This window comes from Anoplopoma fimbria, chromosome 23 (genome assembly GCF_027596085.1).
Source record: "Anoplopoma fimbria isolate UVic2021 breed Golden Eagle Sablefish chromosome 23, Afim_UVic_2022, whole genome shotgun sequence".
NCBI classification, from domain to species: Eukaryota; Metazoa; Chordata; class Actinopteri; order Perciformes; family Anoplopomatidae; genus Anoplopoma; species Anoplopoma fimbria.
In genome coordinates this window covers 7,624,595-7,646,703 of record NC_072471.1, presented here as the reverse complement: position 1 = coordinate 7,646,703, position 22,109 = coordinate 7,624,595, and the positions used below count along the sequence as shown (strand labels likewise).

At 44.8% G+C, this 22,109-nt stretch overlaps 1 protein-coding gene across 1 annotated transcript; it reads left to right on the top strand.

Annotated features, from left to right (window-relative positions):
• Positions 1 to 377: 377 nt before the first annotated feature.
• kmt2e (lysine (K)-specific methyltransferase 2E) lies at positions 378 to 22,109 on the top strand (the record flags this gene model as incomplete). Its single annotated transcript, XM_054625008.1, is given in 17 exon segments — positions 378 to 680; positions 9,327 to 9,511; positions 13,662 to 13,776; positions 14,446 to 14,477; positions 14,479 to 14,673; positions 14,807 to 14,946; positions 15,458 to 15,639; positions 15,741 to 15,779; positions 15,901 to 16,101; positions 16,301 to 16,431; positions 16,652 to 16,769; positions 16,917 to 17,026; positions 17,155 to 17,407; positions 18,456 to 18,554; positions 20,871 to 20,942; positions 21,624 to 21,809; positions 22,028 to 22,109. Coding segments are annotated over 16 exon segments (2,026 nt in total), but the record flags the coding sequence as incomplete, so codon positions are not given.

Genomic DNA, 22,109 nt, shown 5'->3' with positions numbered 1-22,109 from the left:
ACAATAAGTGCAACAAACTAATAACAAATACAATAAGTGCAACAAACTAATGCATTACATTACATTACAGTCATTTAGCAGACGCAAACTAATAACAAATACAACAAGTGCAACAAACTAATAACAAATACAACAAGTGCTAAGCAGAAGGCTCAGGGTAGTGCTTCAACTACGCTGCCGACATATAAATAACAATCCTCCTTGTCTTGAGGAAATCACAGTCGTGGACGCGCATTGAAGCGCGGTCACGCTTTGCCCCTGTGAAATCGGGAGTGTAGCCCCGCAGCGTGTGGAGGCGGAGCACGGGTTTAGCGGCGGGGAGGGGGGGGAGGAGGAGGAGGAGGAGGAGGCGGAGTCTCGGCAGTCCTGGCAGGGCCGCCATTTTTGCAAAGGGAAAAGAGACTGGTTTGAGGGGATCTAATTTCGAAAAGTCGCCGATGACTAGGGCTCTGTTTTAACGGTTTCGACTAGATTCACACGCAGAAATTGGGTCAGGAAGCAGCAGATTTCTCCCACCTCAGCGGACAGCTTAACAGGCAGACATTTTACAGCTTTGCCAGGGATCCGCAGTGTGTGCACAGAAGTATTGTTTTGGTTGTGGAAGCTGTGTGGAAAGCGACGGGGGTCTCACCCAGGTCCCCTCACCCGCTATCCAGACCCTCCAGAGTGGACATAACACGGTGAGTAAACCTGTTTTACGTGGTGGTTGTAGATGAGCACCAATCCGAGCTGGAGGGGGCTATTGTTGGCTTTAGCTAGCATGCTAGGCTAGCTCTATCAGCTGAGGAGTTAGCTAGCTAGCATGCTAACTAGCTAGCTGAGCAACACCGCTCCTGGTTTGTTTCTTGCACATGTCAATCCCCTTCACGTGCACCCAGATTAATCAATCAAATCAATATGATAACAGGTACTCAGGTGTTTCCTCAAAGTGTCACGTTGGACAGGAGACCCCCAGAGCTAGCTAGCGCATGCTACTAGGCTACTAGCTAGCTCTGTTAGCTCCACACAGGGCTCTGATTCCTCTCTTTTGATAGTGTGGCGATGCAAGAAAACGTCAAAAACAAAGTTACAGGAGGTGAATAATAGTTACAGATCGATGGGGTTGCTCACACACATTCAGAGGAAAACACTGCAATTATATTAATGGCTGTCTCTCAGTGTAGCACTGCTATAAAGTATTATATATGTGTATTATATTATATATATATATATATGTGTGTGTAACCAGAGGGGCACTCACTTCATGTTGGAGCCACATTGCGCACAGTTTCCTTTGCATTAGTGTGACCTCCTCCATGAAACAGTTACTTTACTACACAGCCCTCTTGCGTCAGGACAAAAATAAATAAATAAATAAAAGCATCAGTCACATCCTGTGTGACTTGAAAACACAAAGTTATTTGCAAACACCAGCGTGAAAACAGTACATTTTAAGGGTTAGGGGGCAAACTTGATTGTGTCGTGGTGGCTCCCACCCTGCGTTGTTTCCGTTCAGCTTTTAAAAAAAAAGAAAAAGAAAAAGATCCTACAATGCCACACAGTGATCAGACAACAATGACGATTTGTTTTTTTACATGCATGTGTGTCGATAAACAGACACATGAAGCTGTGCAGCATGTGATTTCAACGCAACACCAGCTGCTTTAATGGCTTAGATGCCCCCCAACTACATGGCGCAGTAATCTCAAGGCTACTGAGCTTTTAATGGAGTTGTGACGACAAGGTAATGAAGAGAAATACACCCAAAGCTATGATGCTATGTACATGTGACATACAAGTACATTTCGCCTAATTTAATTCAGATTAAAAGGTGTATTAGGTTCAAATGCTGCAAGCGTGGGGGAGGGGGGTTTGTTGCATTCGTGCATCTCGCCCCAGTCCTACAATCTGTAACCCCAGCTCAGCCACACTGGGTCTTAAACACATGGCCGTATAACATGTGCATTCACTGTGTTTAGTCTGTGACTAACCCAGTATTAATCCACTCCTCTGGTAACCCTAACCCGATGGTCACCGTCAGCACGTTGCTTTTTCTTTTCTTTTTTTAAATATAAGTTGGGTGGCGTTTATCTACACAAAAAAACCCACATATTCTCCAGGAAATTATTATTATTTCGATGGACCAAAAAAAAAAACCTTGCTACTCCGCATGCCATCACATTCACCCTGCTACATCTCCACAGGCCGATTAGCTTCCTGGCTCTGCTGTCGACGAAGTCACTCACACACACACACACACACACACACACAAACACATCTAATGGTAACACACAGACTGCACCGACAGAGTGATACTTAAGGTAGAGTGTATGAAAGAGGCGATTGAATGCATTCTTGGGGGTTTTTCCTCCCGTGGCAAGGCTCCCACTGGCCCCACGATTGTCTCGCAGTCCTGAGAGAAGCGCTATGAAAATGGCGACAGCAGCAGGGTGTTGTGGTAACATAATAGCAACGTTGTAGCCCTCCACACCCCTATCGGCAGGACTGACTGCAGCGCCGACATACTCACTGAGAAGCAACTGCACAACACAGGATTTTTTTTTTTTTTTTTTTGAGTTGAGTTTAGGGATTGACAATAACGTCCAAACAATCTAGATCATGCCTCGATAACACTGCGCTTTGTATGTCGTGTAGTGAGATCCATTGACGCTCCTGTGGCATGTTCACAAAACCAATTACATAGTATCCCTGTAACATGCGTCACGGCTTATGATGTCGCTTGTGTTTCGTGCTGTAATGTTGGATCTGAGGACATGAGGTTTATTGTCATAGAAAATGTGATGTAAGCACAGAGAGAGCACATCCATATACCTTTTTGACAGCATTATGGTTCATAAAGGTACACAAGCATAATGCTTTTGTTGAAATATGTGTATTTCAGCTCTTTTGCCACATTATCACCCCCCTGAAATAGTCTTTACTATCCTAAGGTGACATAGTTTTTCCCCTACACCCATGTTTTTTATTTTTTACTGTTATACATGTATCCCTTTTACTGTGATGGAAATGCACATGGTGATGTGAGCTGCTTAGTTATAAAGGGTAACGCATAGAATTTTGGATTTCAGAGTTGTTTAAGGGGGATAGTGAATGCAGAACAAGTTCAAAGACAGAAATCAGTTGAATATTTAATTTGCCTTAGCTCAAGACTCGACTTAAACAAACATGAAACATTCATTAAACAACATACTATGCTCGGGATGTTCCAGTCAGGGTTTTCATCTGATATTTATATTTAGCAAGGTACTTGTATATATATATAATACAGTTGCATGGCACATACTTCAAGTACACAATAGTCAGATGCTTATTGTTCATATTGCTACTGCACAATACCATATGCTAAGGATATGTTTAACATTAAATGCTATAAAATGTGCCCTTAAATTGTATTCAAACACACTATCAACATTAGAAATAAAAGAAACCACTGCTATTTTGTTTCTGGGAAAGTGTTTTTGAGCCTTTGGGCTCTTACGAAGCCCAGCAATAGTGTGGCACAGCTGTCTTTTCTTCAACGTCACCCTTTGGGACAAACTTTGGCACTTTGTTCAGCTGAAATGCTTTTTCACGACTAATGCCAAGTAGTTCTATGCTCTTTTCCTACTGATCGTTTTAAGGTCAGTTCACTGAAGAAAAAAAACAATTTCACAGTTGCTGAAGCATATTTAATCACAAATATTCATAGTTACATTGTAGTTCACACTATCAACAATGTACATGGGATTTACATGACTGCAAACGGATGTTTAGCTGTAGGGTGAGCAAGTTGTATAGTTGTCAACCTCGTGCAAGCCGTCGGTGTTGAACTAATAAATGTTTCATACAAAAGTGCTTGTTTGACTGAAGCACCTGTCATTAGCAGAAATAACACATGACACGGGCCTCCAAACCCCTTCAAAGCATACCATGTGAAATAAGTAGACTATAGAGGGCCAGTTTAAAGTCACTTTATCATTGCTCATATCGTAAACATCGCTAAGCTCTTGAATGGTTCGTGTAGCTTCTATCCATTGAGGGTATGTGTGTCAATGTAATGAAGTTCAGCTGCCTGTATGGTTCACATAATAGCAAGTGCCAAAGGGTCTTCTCTTGTGTGGAGGGTTTATTACTACTAGATGAGTGAGAGGGCCCTTCTGTGCTGCGCTTAATCAGTCTCTGCTACATAATACACAAAGTCCCCAGCCATCTTGTTCATGCTTGTAAAGGAGCAGAGGCTTTTCTCTCTTAATACTCACTCCTTTCCTCCCTTCTGTCGACAGGATATTGTAGCTGAAAGTGTTAAATACCGGACTGGCTGTGTGTGGGCCTGGTTGCCCTGTGCAGCAGCAAAGTGTGTTTGCTTGCTTTGTTGACAGAGATGGTGACTGGAGGTGAGCTGCCACTCCCCCCTCTGGGATGGGGACTGACAACTCTGGCAGGTGGCAGGGAGTCTAGTAGTCTCCGATGACACACCTTTCCTCTCACCCTAACCCCTAGACAGACAGACAGACAGACATAAGAGCAAATAGCCAGCACAGAACGATTTCATTTTTCAGTGTTCGCAGCAGAGGGAGAGAAAAAGAGGAGGACCATAAAGAAGTCAACCTAGGCCACAAGATGTCTGTTGGTGTATTGACTTATTGATAGGGCAGAGGAAGCCCAGATACTCCTCAGCTTACTCTTAGACGCTCTCCCTGTCCCCTTGTTATTGTGCTCATCGCAGTCTCCAGACAATAAAACTCTCATCCCCGAAACAGTAGCACATCTGTGTAGGCAAAGTGTGTGTCTCTATAGATACATACCTCACCATGTGGGGCTAAGCTGTGTGTGTGGTTGTGGCCTGGTCCCCAGTGATCTCACTTGTGATGCCAAGACTCTGAGAGACCCAGAGACAAAGCGCCCTGGCTCTGGGGCCCCGACACAGTCACATGGTATCCCAGCTGGGAGGAGAAGGGCTCAGGTGACCTGTTTTTGTGCAGCTAGCTGGGCCGTAACAGATCCCTCTTTAAGCTAGCAAGCTGCCTCCCCCGACAGGTGGCTTTAGGGCTGCAGCTCTGCTACACCTCTCTAACCTACTTCCTGTTGCTGTGCCCGTGTTACAATAGCATTCATGGGTAGTAGCGCAAGGCAGGATGGGCAGCATAAAGAGGGGATATGCCATCAATGTTGGTGATGTAACGGCACTGCGGTCCAGGCGTGAAATTGATCCTCGAATGCTGCCATAATGGGACCTCTGAGTGCCTCTTACTGTTCTTTTGCCACATAGATTCTAAGTTGCCTCTCCCCATTCTCTCTGGGCCCACATGCACAACTCACATTTTTGCAAGCAGCACATTGCATTCTCCAAATGCTGTAATTGGCTTCCAGCTGCATGCATTTGTGCCCTGAAATGACCACCAGGTTAGCTCTCCATGGCCAAGAGACAAAATGGTATCGGCCTTTACAAGTTGTCACGCAGATAACGGTGCAGTGTAATGTAACGTACACATGTCTTATTTGCAAATGTTGAAAGGAACTCACCCTTGTCCACACAGAGCCTGGCTCTTGATACTCCGTAAGCAGGAGCGAGAGGGGAGATGGAGAGATTGTTGTGATACATCTTCATGCCCACTGTTATATAGACTTTAATGGGTTTTTTTTTTTTGGTTTTTTTAATGTAGCCCCCTTAAAACCTCCTAAATTGTCTTGCCTTTTTTTTTCTTCATCAGCCTGCTGCACTGCTGGCCTATCTCCGTTGTTGTTGTTGTTGTTGTTTACTAGTTACACTGCAACACCGCTGTCTCCTCCTCATCATCTGACTCCTCAATGGACTGGACTGATCTTTACAGTCAGCTGAGGTTTTGGCTCGCACTCTCAACAGCACAGTTCTCATTGTAGCCACAAAAATTGCTTGTGTGGACCATATCCCCTGCTGTATTGATGTATGACTTCACCTTCAGTGTTTGAGTGCAGAGGGAGTGCTGGCAGCCATGGGCACACTGATTTATGAAGGAAGGGGCAGATGCAATGTGTCCCATTGTGGGCACCGTGAAGAAGAAGGCCAGGCCTACATTCCATGTGGGTCATGCTTCTTCCTGTGTACATGACTGTGTTTATATCCGTTTGTTTTACCTGTTTGTTAATGAGCTGAGTCATTGCAGCTAGTTATGAGGATAGTGTGAGGTGCATCAGCTTGGTAGTGGAGCGGTGGGATATAGTTGGAATCCCTCATTTTGTGTTGCTCCTCCTATTTATCGAAAAAACCTAATCTTCCGAGACTTGGCTGCGAAAACAAGAATGAAAACACTTACACGTTGAGCAGTGGTAATAAACCGAGTAGAGAGGAAAGCTGTTGTCTGTAGCGGCATGGTTTTGAGTGTGGTGATGTGGGTTTTCCCTCACTGACTTCAGTGCGGTTCGGTCTTAAAAGGACAGTTATTCCCCACACAATGACGTGACTGTGTCCCCTTTTGCCGAGGGAGGGAAGGAGGAGAAAGGAGAGACTGGGTTTACGCTATGTGCTCCACTCTGCCACCCAGAGTCCACCCAGGTCTCGGCTGTGTAGCGTCACTGTCAGACAGACCCCATGTACACCTCCCCCACCCCGCTGCCCTCTGAAATGGAGGGGCTGTGGATGATTTTCTAAAGCTCCCTACAGCGCGAGGAAATCTGTTTTTAAGAGAGCGCGTGAAAGGTGAACGGTTTTAGAGAAAGAAGACTCACTGAAATCACAGAAACCATCCTGTGGTCTTGTTTTTACTATTGTCCACTTTCGCAACATGTCTTTTCTATGTTCCCCTCTTCTACTCACCCTCCCCTGTGCATGTTCCCCATTTCCCCACCCCTTCGCTCATCTCATGTGTTTCCATAAAAGCAGTGGATTTGGCCAAAGGTGACTTTAAATGGTCTCTCCCGGGCTCCATGTAATTTGGAACTGCGTCTGCGACACTCCCCTTCCCCTTCGCTCTGCGTTACTGTCTCGGGTTTATTTAGGAAATGTACAGAGGAGGGAGAGAAATCCGGCTGGGCGGGGTGACTGGGCACAGGAAGGAGGGGTGGTATTTTTCTTTTCTTTTTTCTTTTCCTTTCTCTGGCTGCGTTTCTCCAGGGTGATGGACATCTCCTCTAGAGGAAGTAGGAGGAGCAGGCAGAGGCAGTCACAGCGCAGTTCAGATTTAGTCAGGAATGCAGCCGTACTGTACTTGTTTTTCTTTTTCCCCACTCGCCTTTTGTCAGTCTTAACTGTGTCTGGCTGTAGCGCAGTGCATGTATGTTTGCACACGGGTCTTCCATATGGTGGGGAATGTTTGAAAGGACAGTGCGAGGGGTTATCTATCTGTTTGTGTGATAGTAGAGGGGGGTGAATGTGAGCTTGTGTGTGCATTCCTTAGTTGTGACAGCAGGATTCCCTGGATAAAATGGAGACAAACCTAGTGGACGAGGGAACAAACGGGCTGTTTCAGAGGAAAGCTATTTACCAGTGCTAATACATACTGGGCCTTTCACATGATACAAAGGAGGAGATGTCTTGTCATTTCAGTGTTTGGCAAAACTGCCTATCCTTGTTGAAAGAAAGTCTTCTGGTTACATCAGCTTCAACCATGAAATGCCTCTGCCAGTGATAGTACCCCTGCTGTTTACCCCATTCACTCACTGAACACAGAATCAGAGGAGAGTTTGGAGGGTGATCCCATAAGCAGCCTTGGCTGACACACAGACACATGGGGGTCTTCTTCCTGCTATTAATTAGGCCTGGAGCTGACAGCTGTCATGTCTGTGAGCCGCTCACCAGTCCTGCTGTCTCTAATAGTGCATTTGGGTGAATTAGTATCTGAAATGACTCTCAGGGCTGTTTTTTATTCCTATTGAGAGAATCTTAAGACGTGTGTTTATCCCCTGTGAACTATTAGTTTCCTACGCTGAGCCCATGCTGTCAGGGTTGACAATTTCTGGGAGAGAGACATGTGTGTTGACATGCATATGTGTGCGTGCTTCAGATGACATGGTTAGGCCAGAATAGGCAGTGCCCTCATAGGCATGCAGAGACATGTTTTGGTGTGTTAGTGTGTTATTGCTCCCGAAAGTCTGCAAAGTATGTCCCTTACTCGATACATGACACGTTCCTGCTTTGCAACCCCTCTCCCATGTACACCCCAATCCATGATCCGAGCCTTTGTTTGGCCCCGAAGTGCATGAGCAGGCGGAGGTGTGACCTCCAGCCTATTTTGTCTCGGCATCTGTCCCTCACATTAATCCCGCTTATCAACAGAGCTCTCCGTATCAGAGGCAGCCACACGGACACATATGCTCCCGTCTGGACTCGCGGCAGACACAAATACACGGCTTAATATTCCCATCAATATTCCTGCTTGTGTATGATTTATTAGTCCAACCAACCTCCCACTTGGGGACCAGAGGGGCACTACATTCAATGCCTGACACCTAATGCAGTCAATTATTGATGAAACAATCGAACTTGATCTCTAGCAGCTTTTTTTACATGTGACTAGCTGGTTATTCTCACAGTAGTAACAATCAAAATGTAAGCTTTCATATCAATAGTATGTGTAAAGCTTCTCTCTCTCTCTCTGTGTGTGTGTGTGTGTGTGTGTGTGTGTGTGTGTGTGTGTGTGTGTGTGTGTGTGTGTGTGTGTGTGTGTGTGTGTGTGTGTGTGTGTGTGTGTGTGTGTGTGTGTGTGTGTGTGTGTGTGTGTGTGTGTGTGTGTGTGTGTGTGTGTGTGTGTGTGTGTGTGTGTGTGTGTGTGTGTGTGTTTTTTGGAGAGGTCTGTTCGAGTGCTTAGAATAGAGCAGTCCTTTTCAGTCGAAGGGGGGAAAAAATGGCTTCTACGTGTTGTTGCGTTTTTTTCCTCCCTCCTTTCATGGCGGCTGGCTGCTCTGTGTTCTCTTGCTCCCCTTTGTGGGAGCTTCCTTACAGTGCAGCCTTCTCTCTGCATTCCTGGCAGACAGCGTGTAGAGGTTGCTTTAGCGCAGTTCACAGCATCAGCTCGGGCTTCACTTTACAATATTGTGTCCTCTCCCCCCCCTTTGACATCAGTCAATACCTCAGCTTGGTAGCTTTGTCAGAGGGGAAATTCCTATCAAACACTTCCCTGTCAAACGCCGTTCTTGGTCTGAAAGTATGAATCATGTAGTAGCGTGTTCTGGAAATACCCTGTTTTCACTATGATTTGTAATTTGGGGTTTGCTTGGTACTGCAGCCATGCAAGTGCCTTTTTTGTTCTTGGGATGAAATAAATCACCCATTGTTGAACTGTTCAACAATGGGCGATCCATTTATGCTAGTACGATGCATGTACACATAACTAACTGGTCCCTTTCTCTCTTTTTGTCTCTCTTTTGCTCAGGCCTTGTGGATGCACTTAGATGTCTGCAATGACTGCTGTGGCTGGCATGCCTCAGTGTTTTGGACTCCCATTCTCTGGACTCAGTAGGACAAGAACTGATCAGCAGAGAACGTCATGAGCATAGTCATCCCAGTAGGGGTGGACACAGCAGACACCTCATACCTGGACATGGCTGCGGGCTCAGAGTGAGTAACACTTGACAAATACACTAAGCCTTCGATGTTCACACCTTTTTTTTTTTTTTTTTTTTAATGCCCCCTCATTCATTCTTCCGAACCATCTTCGATATTTGTCTTTGCCAAAAGTTCATTCTAAGTTTCACTACCACTGTAGTCATCTCTCACGCTTCCTCGGTTTGGCTGCTCTCATGCATTTGACACTCTTAGTCAATATGATTTCCTCTGTCACCTTCTCCTATGCCCAACATGCACTGTTTTATGAGTAAAGCAGCTTTATTATACGTTTCTTAACTCTACTGCTTGATTTTAGTTGTCTTTCCACATAAGTCTCTTCTCCCATGTTGACAAAGTTCATTTTAATGAGAAAGGGATTTTGCAGTTCATGGAAGCAGGGCTCTTCAAGTGTCTGCTTTTAATGGACAGTTAAAATTCAATGCTCATCACATTCACTCTGTTATTATTCAGCTATTCACTACATTTACCCATGTGAAACTGAAAGCCTTGAATGTGGATTTATCTGTGATGACACTCACTGTGTGAAGTGTACGCCACATCATTTTCCTTTTACTAATGCTGCGGCTTGATGTCTGCACATGTGAACTCTGCATTGAGTCAGTAAAACAGAAATGGTGCATGGAGCCATGGCAACAAGGCTCCTGTTGCCCCTCCTCTCTGCCTCCCATAGTTCTGTCAAGGACATTTCGGTGGCTTTTTCTGGTCAAATAAATGAAGCGAGAGGTTCTCGTATGACTAAAGAATAACACACGTCATCAACTTGGGGCTCCTGTCTCTTTAAAGGGGGCATTGCCCTCCCTCTCAGCCTTCATCAGAGCTGTTGCCGTGACAGCTTGTGTTGCCATGGTATCTGTCCCTCGCTCCCCCTCTGCACTGCGCAGGGCCTGTTGCCATGGTCACTGGCCCTGAGTGACAGGTGGCCCTCACATAGACATGGCGTCTTAAACAGTCTCACCGCGTCCGTCCCCCCACTCCACCTCCCCCTGATCCCCGGAGCTCTGCTGCCACCAGGGGTAGGAGTGAGCCCCCATCGCCTTGACTCTCTCTGACGCTTTTGTCCGTCCGAGCTCTGCGTCCGATCGCCTGCTGCAGCTTTATTCAAAAGCAGATAACAAGCTTGAAAAGGGGGCTTCCACCTGCTGTTGCGCAGGTCCCATCCAGACCGAAGGGGCCGAGCGTAGCTGGACGGACACACACACACACACACACACACACACACACACACACACACACACACACACACACACACACACACACACGTCTTTGGAGTATTGTGAGTGCGCCAGCCGAGTCTGGGATAGCGGGGCTGGTTACTCACCAGAGAAACAGCGTCACGTCCCTTACACGTCCCTCTGTAGACTGCAGCAGCGTGACCAGCTGTTGGCTAATGCAGTGTGTGTGTGTGTGTGTCCACAGTGGAGACACACGGAGCCTGCCGTGCGCACACACGTCGAAACGAAATACGTAGCGTTGCCATGGCAGCAAGTGGGAGCTCTTAAGGAGTGAAGGCGTTGCCGCTGGCTGTTCACTGCTGCTCTTTTTCCTCCCCTCCTGCTGTTGATCTCTCCGTTCTCCGCGCTCGTCCACTCTGCCTCTCCACCGTCTCTCAGCAGGTGTTTGCATTTTAAATCACATCTGTTCTTTGTTAAATACTCTTGACACGTGTGAGCTATAAATAGTGCATACCTGGCTACACACCTTAATGTGAACTTCAAGAAACGCTTTTCATTCGTTCCTCTCACTCATTGTCTTTTCATGTGAATGACGCAAAGCCGCCGCTGTTCATGTTTGAGTCTGATCATGACCGCCTTTTATGTCTGCAACCCTTTTACTTCTGTGTACTCTGACCCTCTAGGCGCTCCTTTCCACTTCCCAGGAGTAAAGACATGAATGATACAAACCCTCCTGCTATAAACACAAACACTCAAACATGCTTACCTCCCTCCCACTGAACAGACTGACTCTCTTGTGTGCCTTCTGTACGTCTTTCTATCTCTGCCTCTCTCACTGATTCACTGCTAGGTCAAACTGAAAGAGTGCAAAAGCCCAATTCCTCTATGATAAATCCCCTCCATTTACCACTTAATGATACATGTTTCGACCAGATCTCTAATCCATGTATAATAAAATATAGACTTTGATCTAGTTAACCATTAACGGGAGAAAGTTAGTGAGCCACCTGCACTCTCTTAAGTATAATTCATAAATTCTCCCCCTATCTTTTTAAGCCAGGCTCTTTCCACACACTTAAACAGTTTAGATTATTGTGTGTGTCAGTTAATCTTTGTGCACACACTCATAAAAACGTGCGCACACACACACACACACCTTATACTGGATCCGCCTCCAGACCTCATGAATGCACTTACGTTTTCACTTTGACAGTGAATACTTGAGCGGCAACGCATACAGGAAGTGTTGCACATTGCTCTTAGGGCATGCAACAAGAGAGATAGGGCTGAGAAGGGCTCACGCAGGTATCGTATCTCCACTTTACCTTGGGACTCTTGAGTAGAATTTGAATTTTTCATTAACACTGGCTCCAGCTACATATTTATTACCTATATCTCTAAATGGTGCTGGTTCTTTTCACCGTTTGGCTACTTGTTTTCTGAATAAAAGCTTTGAATTATGGCAGTTAGGGAGTCACATTGTAAGCAAAGCTGAACAGTTTTACATACGCAGAAATGCTGCATGGCCTGTTCAAAACCCCCACAGTATTTTAGTCCTTTGTACACATGTAACTCCGTATATCCGAGAGGCTGTCCAGTATGCTTGGTGAGCTGTTCTCCATGTTTTTTTGCCTTGTTTACAGAAACTTGTTGGCTGTGGCTCTCATGGAGTTTGTTGCTTTATGGTGTTCTTTTAGTGTTGAGAGAGAGAGATAAAGACAGAGCAGAGAAGGAAACAAGCTCAGCAGCTGTCACATATACCTCCACTCCTCAATGGTTTTTCTATGCCTCCCACTTTGGAACAGTTTTGTAGATTGACTCTGTGAAAAGAGGAGAATTAAGTGATGTTTTAACACGATGAATCCACTAACGCGTGTATCTGAATAGCGGCTTCACCTCGCAAATGCATTGTGCTTGTCCTGAAGTGTTTCCCTCTTTTTCTTTTCCTTCCCTCTTCATACTGGACTGTCGTGTCTCATGCCATGCGTTATGCCAGTTCCACTTCCCTCTACCTCTAGAGCCACCCCTTTTTGGCAACTGAAAAATAGATTAGTCATGTCATAATAAGGGTTGGTTGGTTCTCAAACGGCCAAACAGGCTCCCTCCTTCACTGCATTGTGATCCTGTGGAAAGTCGATCTACTGGTTTTGCATGAATACATGGTTGTGTGTGTTTTTGTTTTGTGTGGCTGACGGACAGAACTTTTGTAATGATTGTCTGCCTTGTGGATTTGAGTTTAAACTTAATTTATTTTGACATGAAGTAGTATTATTGTAATTTTTCTGACTCTCAGGCCTGAGATTTAAAGCCAAGGTGACATGACCGCTTGTACAATCAGTGGTGGAAGAAGTATTTTCAGATTTCAGATGTACTCGAAGTATTAAAAGCAAAAGTACTCATTTTGCAGGAAATGGGATATGTAACTGATATTTTGCAATATATCATTTTTTATTCCTTATTTTGTGGCAGATAATTTGACCTCTTTGTAGTATTTACTTGAACCCAACAGAGAAGTTTAGTAGGGAAGTGGAGTATATGTGTGTGTGTAAAATCATGTGTCTTGCAACTATAATGGATAAATGTATTGATGTGAAAAGTAAAAAAATGCAGCACTAACCCCTTAAATGGTAATGTGACAGAGTAAAGTGGCATAAAGTTGAAAATACTCAAGTAAAGTACAAGTCGTAATTGTACATAAGTAAAGTACTTCAGTAAATGTACTTTCCTCCACAGGGTGTTCAGTGGCCTACTGCCCCAGGTCCCCTGACAGTGTTACTGTCTTTAGCATCCATCCATATTCTTACCCCTCTACATCTGTGTCACCAGCAGTAGCTTCTCTGCTACGCATACTGACGCGCACACACACACACACACACTTCCTAACAGTGTTTGAGGAGGAACAATTACTCCGTGTAACCTTGTTTTTCGGTGTACAGTAACGTGTGCTCTGTGTTTGTCTCTCCGCTCAGCAGACCAGAATCGGTGGAGGCCAGCCCTGTGGTGGTGGAGAAGTCCAGCTACCCACACCAGATCTACAGCAGCAGTTCCCACCATTCCCACAGTTACATTGGCCTGCCTTACGCTGTAAGTACACACGCTGTTCTTCCCTTTCGCACCCTATGACAAATAACCTACAAACCTGAAACCGTCCCTTTTCTGTTAATCATTGAGCGCATTATGACTAGCTCCCAGTTAGGTCAACATAGAACATGTACCTTAGTATTATAAGTGATACAGGAAATTTGAGTTGGTTGATTAGTCGATTGACAGAAGATTAATCCGCAACATTTTGATAATATATTTATCATTCAGGATACCATTTAAATAAACATGATAAACAGTTCATGTTCACAGCTTCTCAAATGTGATATTAAGTTGCTTTTTCCTGTCTTATGGTAAATTCAATATTTGGGGGTTTTGAACTTTTGTTCATAAAACAAGATATTTTATATAATAAACTCGAGTTGAACGAAATGATGTTTTTTTTGTTAGGTTTTTTTTTTGTTAGGTTTTCTGATGTTTGATTAATGAATAATCACAAAAATAAATTAGATTTTTATGATAAAAAATCTGTAGTTGCCTTTCCATTGTCCCTGGGAATCGGTTGTCTTTACTACTCATTACTACTACTCACTACAACATATTAAGGTGATTCTTTTTTTTTTTCTTTCTTTTTTTTCTCCTCTGTGAATTACTACCCCCATGATAATTTACCTACACCACGTGACCGCCTATCTTCCTCCCTTCCATCAGGACCATAACTATGGGGCACGGCCCCCACCCACTCCCCGGCCTCCCCTCCCCCTCCATGTTGATCCGACAAGGAGAGGGGGGGTTGTTTGTTCCAGGAGGCCAGGACGACGCATCCAGGGGCACAACGCTCAGCACCTCAGAGGATGGCAGCTACGGGGCTGACATCACCCGCTGCATCTGTGGCTTCACCCACGATGACGGCTACATGATCTGCTGTGACAAGTGCAGGTAAATTGACCAGATTTTTCTTCACAATCTAAATTAATTGGTGACTCAGTTGTTGTTGTTCAAATTGAAGCAACTTCAAACTGTGATTTAAAAGTTTATTAAACCTTGGTCTATGTTTTTTGGTTTTTTTTAGTGCCTGGCAGCATATTGACTGCATGGGCATCGACAGGCAGAACATTCCTGAGACTTACCTGTGTGAACGCTGCCAACCACGACACCTGGATAGAGAGAGGGCCATCCTGCTGCAGACCAGGAAACGAGAGTGTTTGTCTGGTAAGCAAGACCGCGTAGATGTACATGTAGGCCCTAGTCTGCTCCTGAATATTTTTGTTCACCTTTTATGTTCAACAAAGTTGTAATATGTTGACACAAAGTTGGATAAAATACAGAGATAAGATTTTTGTTTTGAGAGCTGCATCCCTTTACAGCTATTTATGAGGTGTTAAACGTTTTTCTATTCAAGCTCATAGATAGATCTTTCAGTTCTGCTTTAACTGGCCGCTTTGCTGCAGTAAATGGCCAGATTGTTATTGAACCCAGCAGGTTGTGGGCTATGTCAGGATGCCGCCTCCTCCCCCTGCAGGTCACTCAGCCTGAGCCTGGGACACGCTGACACCTGCTGGACAAAAATCAAACTCCTTTACTAATCTCTGCTGTAGCAAACCTGATCTTCCATTGTTGTAACGCAGCTCTTTATTTTAGCCTGCAGCAGTGCGTAGCCTTTTATATCTTTTGTTAAGCGCTCCCTTCTCATAACTAAATACATATTTGTTTGCTTATTTAGATGGTGACACCAGTGCGACAGAGAGTGGAGATGAGGTGCCGCTAGAGCTCTACTCCACCTTCCAACACACACCTACCACCATCACGCTCACCACTGGGCGCCTTGGCAATAAGCAGACTGATAAAAAACGTAAAAAGAGTGGTGATAAAGAGTCACCAGCATCTTCTGCCAGAGCTAAGAAGGTCAGATTCTACTAGTTCATTTATAATGAACCAAGTCAAAGCACATTATGTATTATATACAATTAATACTTACATTTTGATGTCTTTACTTTGTCTGGCAGGCCTTCCGAGAAGGGTCCAGGAAGTCCTCCAGAGTAAAGGTAACCACACTGAACACAACACTCAGACACTGTGTTCAGAGTCCTGTTGTATTCTGTCAAAACTTGAACCACTTGTCCCAACAAATGTTTAATGTCATGTCATGTTTTTTTTGTCTCTCAGGGTGCTGCTCCGGAGCAGGAGCTGACAGAGCACCCGTCTCTGTGGGAGAACAAAATCAAGACGTGGATGGAGCGCTACGAGGAGGCCAGCAGCAATCAGTACAGTGAGGACGTCCAGGTCCTGTTGCGTGTCAAAGAGCAAGGCGATGGCAAAAGCCTGGCGTACAACACGCACCCCGCCTCTTTCAAACCGCCTGTGGAGGTAAAAACCTGTTCACAGTCCGTCCAGTAAAGTCAGATTTCAAAACTCACCCACCATTAGAACCTCTTGTGGACAGGACATCAATACCCTGATCACTTCCTGTACTTAAGCATGTAGTTCTCTTTGTATTTTAGTGTAATTTAATGTGATGCTAGCCCAGGATCTGCACTCATGCCCGAGTGTCTCTCTCCTCTTCCAGAGTCAAGTTCAGAAGAACAAGAAGATCCTCAAGGCGGTGCGAGACCTGGCCCCAGACTCCCTCATCATTGAGTACAGGGGAAAGTTCATGCTTCGACAGCAGTTTGAGGCCAACGGATACTTCTTCAAGAGGTCAGGATGCTATTCACTTCTCAAAAGGATTTCTCCTTGGAGTGGTTTCATATGAATGTAAATTGGATATTGCAGCTTCCTTTTATGCAGGTCAAACCAATTAACTGATATTAGGAGCTCTGGGGGCTTTGGGTGGATAGCTATGGATTGTAGTTTATTACAGCGTCGTGTTTTTTATTTTTTATGCGAGTTATTGATTTTCATGCTTTCCCCTTTTTAGGCCATACCCCTTTGTGTTATTTTATTCAAAATTTGACGGACTGGAGATGTGTGTGGACGCTCGCAGCTTTGGAAACGAAGCACGCTTCATCCGTCGCTCCTGCACCCCGAATTCTGAAGTAAGTAAACATCCCCAAAAAACTGTTTAATGTTAATCTTGCCTATTAAAACTAAGTCAGCCCTTATGCACAGTTTTATTGTATTGCATTACTCTCTGTATTCATCAATGATTAGTCTTTACTAATGTTGTGCTTAACCTCCCTCAGGTGCGGCACGTCATTGAGGATGGCATGCTGCATTTATACATCTACTCGTTGAGGCCCATCATCAAAGGCACAGAGATCACCATTGGTTTTGATTATGACTATGGCAGCTGGTGAGTTTATAAGGCGCAAACTTGAAAAGTAGCATGCAGAACCCACAGTAACAAGGCAAGATCATTTTTGCATTCTAACTTCATATTTTTCGCCTTTCTTTTGTGTTTCTCTCTCTTCACATTTGTAGTAAATACAAGGTGGACTGTGCCTGCGTGAAGGGGAACCAGGAGTGCCCGGTGCTCAAGCACAACCTAGAGCCCACAGAGAACCTGGGCTCTGGAGGCCGGCGCCGAGGGAGTCGCAAGGACAAGGAGACCGTCCGGGACGACCAGGGCCAGAACCAGAACATGGGTTTGGACTGCGACGGGAAGAGCAAGGGCGTAGGCGACGGCAAACAGAGGAAACTCTCTCCTCTCCGCCTCTCCATCTCAAACAACCAGGCAAGATTACACTTTTATGAACAGCACACTTAACGAACCCACAATCATCCTTCCTTTACACTTAACTGCTCATATGTTACATGTTTAGACTCTCTCTACTATGGCATATTTATTGTGTATATATACATTTACCCTTGTGATCCATGCATGCAATTTTGTTTGATCTTTGTTAAATGTTTTGTGCATGTGTTTTCCATTGTTAGTCACTCTACATGCTCTTTAGTTCCCTCTTTTTTCCCCTCATCCCCTCTATGCATTCACCTTTGCCCCCCTCCAACTAAGACGTTTGACAACATAGTTCAGATCTAGTGTCATTGCACAAGACTCTTTTGTGCCGTTTGTCTGGCAGAGTCGTGTTGCGGTGTATAAGCCTTTTGTGACACACTCGGGGAATGGCGTTTCTCTTGGATGTGTTAACAGCAACAGAATTTCTCGTCTGTTCCAGAAAAGCAAATACCACTTGCCATGACCAAGTCAAATATTTTCAGTTCTTTTAGCAGTTTGAAATCCGATAAATGTTGTTGTAGTCAAAGTGTATTTCTAAATAAGGTGCTTGATTATTAAGAAATCAGTCCAGTGTGTCACTAGCCTAAGACTGTGGTTTAGACATCCCGAAATGTAAAAGCATTTTGCAGAGTTGTGTCACAGCTGTAAACGAAGAATGATGAGATTAAAGATGAACCCACAGAGTAGATAAACATTTATATTGCAACCATATGCTCACAGTGAAGGCAGGGCAGAGTATGTCAGCTGCTAAGTGGTTTGTTTTGTAAGAGGGTGCTCATAGTTCTGCACACAAAGATTAATTAACATGATTTTAGAACAACAGTGAGTTAAGACGAGTTCTCAGAATGTTTATTTTGTGCACAGATTAACCCCTGAACAGTAGCAGAGTTGCTTCCCTCGTATATTCCAGGTTCCTTCCCTCCCTCCCTCCCTTACCTCCCCTCTCCTACACTCTTTCCTGTCTCCCTCTAGTCTGTAGCCAGACTGACTGACTGATCAGCCATGATAAAGCGCCATACTCCCCTCTCCCCCCCTCTTACAGGATCCTGAGTTATATGAGGATCTAGAAGACAAAACCTCCGTTAGCAATGAAGTAGAGATGGAGTCAGAGGAGCAGATTGCAGAGAGGAGGAGGAAGATGGTAAGTGTGCCAAGCTAGGGGCTACAGCTTTTTTTTTTTTTTTTTTTTTTTGCCTTGCCTTGTAGCCACCCAGCAGAGAAAGTGACAATAAAAATAAGACTGTCCCCTGTTGCTCTGGGTGTGGATCCAAACTATTTGTCTGATACGGGGGCTGTGACTTTGGTAGGAGCAGCTGTCCTGTATCTCCCTTCCATTAAACTACCCTCCTCTTCATCACTTATCTATTGCTAGTGCTCCCGCCTCTGTCCATGCCCTTGTTGATATTTTGCTCAGTCCTACTTGTTGTTGTTGTTGTTTTATTTTCTCCCTCCTGCAGCTTTGGCTTCCCTCTTCCTCACAGGCTTTGTGCTTGTCTGTCATTACGCAGTGACATTTATTTTTCCTCATTTGTTGCCGTTGTTTTTCTTCTCCAGCTTATTAAAAAAATTAATAGGCCTCCAGTGCCACATGCCTGTTTAAAACGCCATCTCCTGTCAGTGGGAACAAACCAGTATGTTGTGTGATCATGCACGCTGGAACCGTCCCCCAGCGTGCATTAAAGTTTGAGTATAGCTCTCCTCTCACCTTCATTGCGGCTTGAAGTTTGAAATGGCCAATTACTGGTTCAAACCCTCTTTTTTTTTTTTTTTTTTATCCCTGCCAAACAGTGTAATGTCCATGAGAGATGGTATCAAACACACATACACACAGGCGGGCATGGTGCACTTCACACGCACACACACTCTCTGGAAATTACCCCGCAGTCAGCTTCATTTCACACGGTGGACCTGAGGTGTAAAGTGCTGACTCATATTTGGCCAATGTACAGTTCTGCTAATCGGCCAGAGAGGGATAGATATTTGAAGGGAGGGAGGGGGAGGGAGAGAGGAGGGGCTGCAGAGGGTAGAGCCTTGTTGCCAGGGCCGTATTGACTTTGGGAGATCCAATAGGCTGGTTTTTATGGAATGTGGCCCAGGAGAGAGCTCTGCTGCCGGATCAGAGAAGTGTGCATTCACAAACTGACGATCACAAGCGTAGTAGATGCATGTGGGTGTTGAAAATCTATACCGCGATAAGGCGCGGGGGAGATAACATTGTGGTGTGTTGGCATATTTTGCCTACTTGAACAAAAGCGCCTATTGTTCGTTGTTTGAAAAGGCATCATGGTTTTCCTGTATAGACAAAATCATGGGTTACTAGTGTCGGTTTTGTGCCGGGTAGTGCCTCAAGTCTGAATTCTACCTGGCTGCGTGACAAATCCACCCGTAGGTACATAACGTTAAGGTTGTTTAAAGGCCGATCCATTAGCTATACCTGCTATCCTTGTAGCCAATTCCAGCTGACTTTGGGCGAGAGGCGGGGTACACCCCGGGCAGGTCGCCAGTCAAACACAGTGCTCTGAAATAGAGATGAAATAATTAACCTAATTTTCCTCCCGTCTGACTGTGGGAGGAAACCAGAGCACATGGAGGAAACCCACGCAGAACTAGAGAACGCACAGGAACAGTCCCAGGTTCCCAGGTTCGAAACCCAGTGTGAGGCTGCTGTGAGGCGACAGTGCTAACCACTGCACCACCGCCCATTGTTTTTAGGTGATTGGTGCACATGTATGTCATTTCTTTTTGCAGCAGCAGCAGCAAAACAATATACAATCTTTGGCCATTGTTTATTGACGGAATCACAGGTGCACGTGTGTGTTGTTTTTGTTTCCTGAACTGTATTAAATGTTACGCTGGCCAGTTTATTCTTCTGATTGGTTGGTTGGTTGTAGCAGCAGTTACATTGTGAGAATTTGGTGCAAAATTTTGAACACCGTCATAATTCTGCCCTTTTTAATTTTTTGGAGTGTTTAGTCTCCAAAGCTCCAAACAGGATCTTTCTCAGCGTGCAATCTGGAACCACAGTTTTTGGATTGAAGACCAAAGATTTTGACCGTATTTGCCTCACGTGTGGCAAGTTTAGTCACAGACAGCCCAAAACCGTACAGCTTTTTAAAGAGGACTTAACAAACTTGTATTGTGTTATAGAGAGGTTGTGATAAGGGTGGAAAACATTGAAGTGATGTGGCAGAATGTGAAAATATCAGCTTTTTCAGAAAATACCCTTAACCTACATATTGTAAGGAATGAGTTATATGTTTTGTGGGAGTTTAGTGGTGTTACTAGTGTTACCAGTATCGTCTTAAGTAGGATATTACGTAAATCAAACACCTACAGTATCTGACCTGTTTTGTTCCACCAGATCAGGGAGTCACTAGGCCTGTCCAGTATTTGTGAAGCCTTGTTTAGGGGGGACATGTCTCTTCTAAACTAGGCTGTTTCTTTATTGAACATTCAGGCCAACCCAGCGGAGCAGTCCCATCTCCCTGTCGGGGCGGCTTCCAGCTGGAAGGGACTGAAACACAAGGAGGTAAACTTGACCCATTCATAGCCAATTCCTACTCCACCCATCTACCAGCCTCCCCCCACCCCCAAATCTCCCAGAGGTGACTGATTTACAAGCGTACTAACTGTCTCGTCTTTACAGACACCCTGTCTTCAGCCTGATCTCTCAGCAATATGTCTGTTGTTTCAGTATGTTTCGTGGTATGAATATCTTTTAAGTGGGGTTTTCTGGCTGAAGGTGGACCTCTTATTTGCGTTTTCTTTTTTTTCTTTTTTTTTTGGTGGAGGTAGAGCTGGGGTTATTTGTTGCACAAACATGTATTCAGGAACACATTAGACATGCAACCTCCTGGTTTGTCAGGGTTTAATTGTAAAGCTGTTTTCTGTTAAGTTAAAAAAGCGTTATATAAATGCACTCCATTGACATCTCACAACATTTTTCCTGTTGCTCCTGCCTGACCTCTCCTTTTTTTGTTTTGTTTTGTTTCTCTTATTATGAAAGCAAGGGGCCACTTTTACACCTTTTCTTTCACTCGGCGCTCTGCACTTTGCACAGCTTGATCGGCTTTCGCTGTGTAGCACACATCAACCATTGTCTCGCTACCTCTGGGGCTATGTGGGAGAGTAGTTCTCCATGGACTAATGTCTCTGCTCCCTCTCCCCGTCCATCACCCCTCCTCCGAACCCCACGCCTATCTCTCCGCAGACCCGAGAAGAGAGAAAGATGGAGGCCATCCTGCAAGCCTTTGCCCGAATGGAAAAGAGGGAGAAACGTAGAGAGCAGGCCCTGGAAAGAATTGGTACCGGCAAGCCGGAAGTCGGGGGCCGCAGTGACATCAAGGAGGAGCCTCCAGCCACACCGGAGATGGCAGATTCTCCTACTGTCATGCAGGTGAGAGAATGGAGAAACAAAACCCTCTTTCTAAATGCTTGAGCAATAACTGTTGAAATCAACTACAACAACATTTGCTGGTACATAACAGCGATATACATCCATCTATCAAGGATAAAATATGTCATGGGCTCAAGGCAACATGTTTGTGGTTGCATTTTTTTTTTTAGCTTTGCATCAATTTAACAGATATAAATACTCTACTGTCTTTCTCACAGCCACTGCTGGAGGTGAAAGAGGAGCCAGGATTAAAGCCGGCCAAGGTCAAAAGCTCGAGGAACAGGAAGAGTTTCTCAAGGA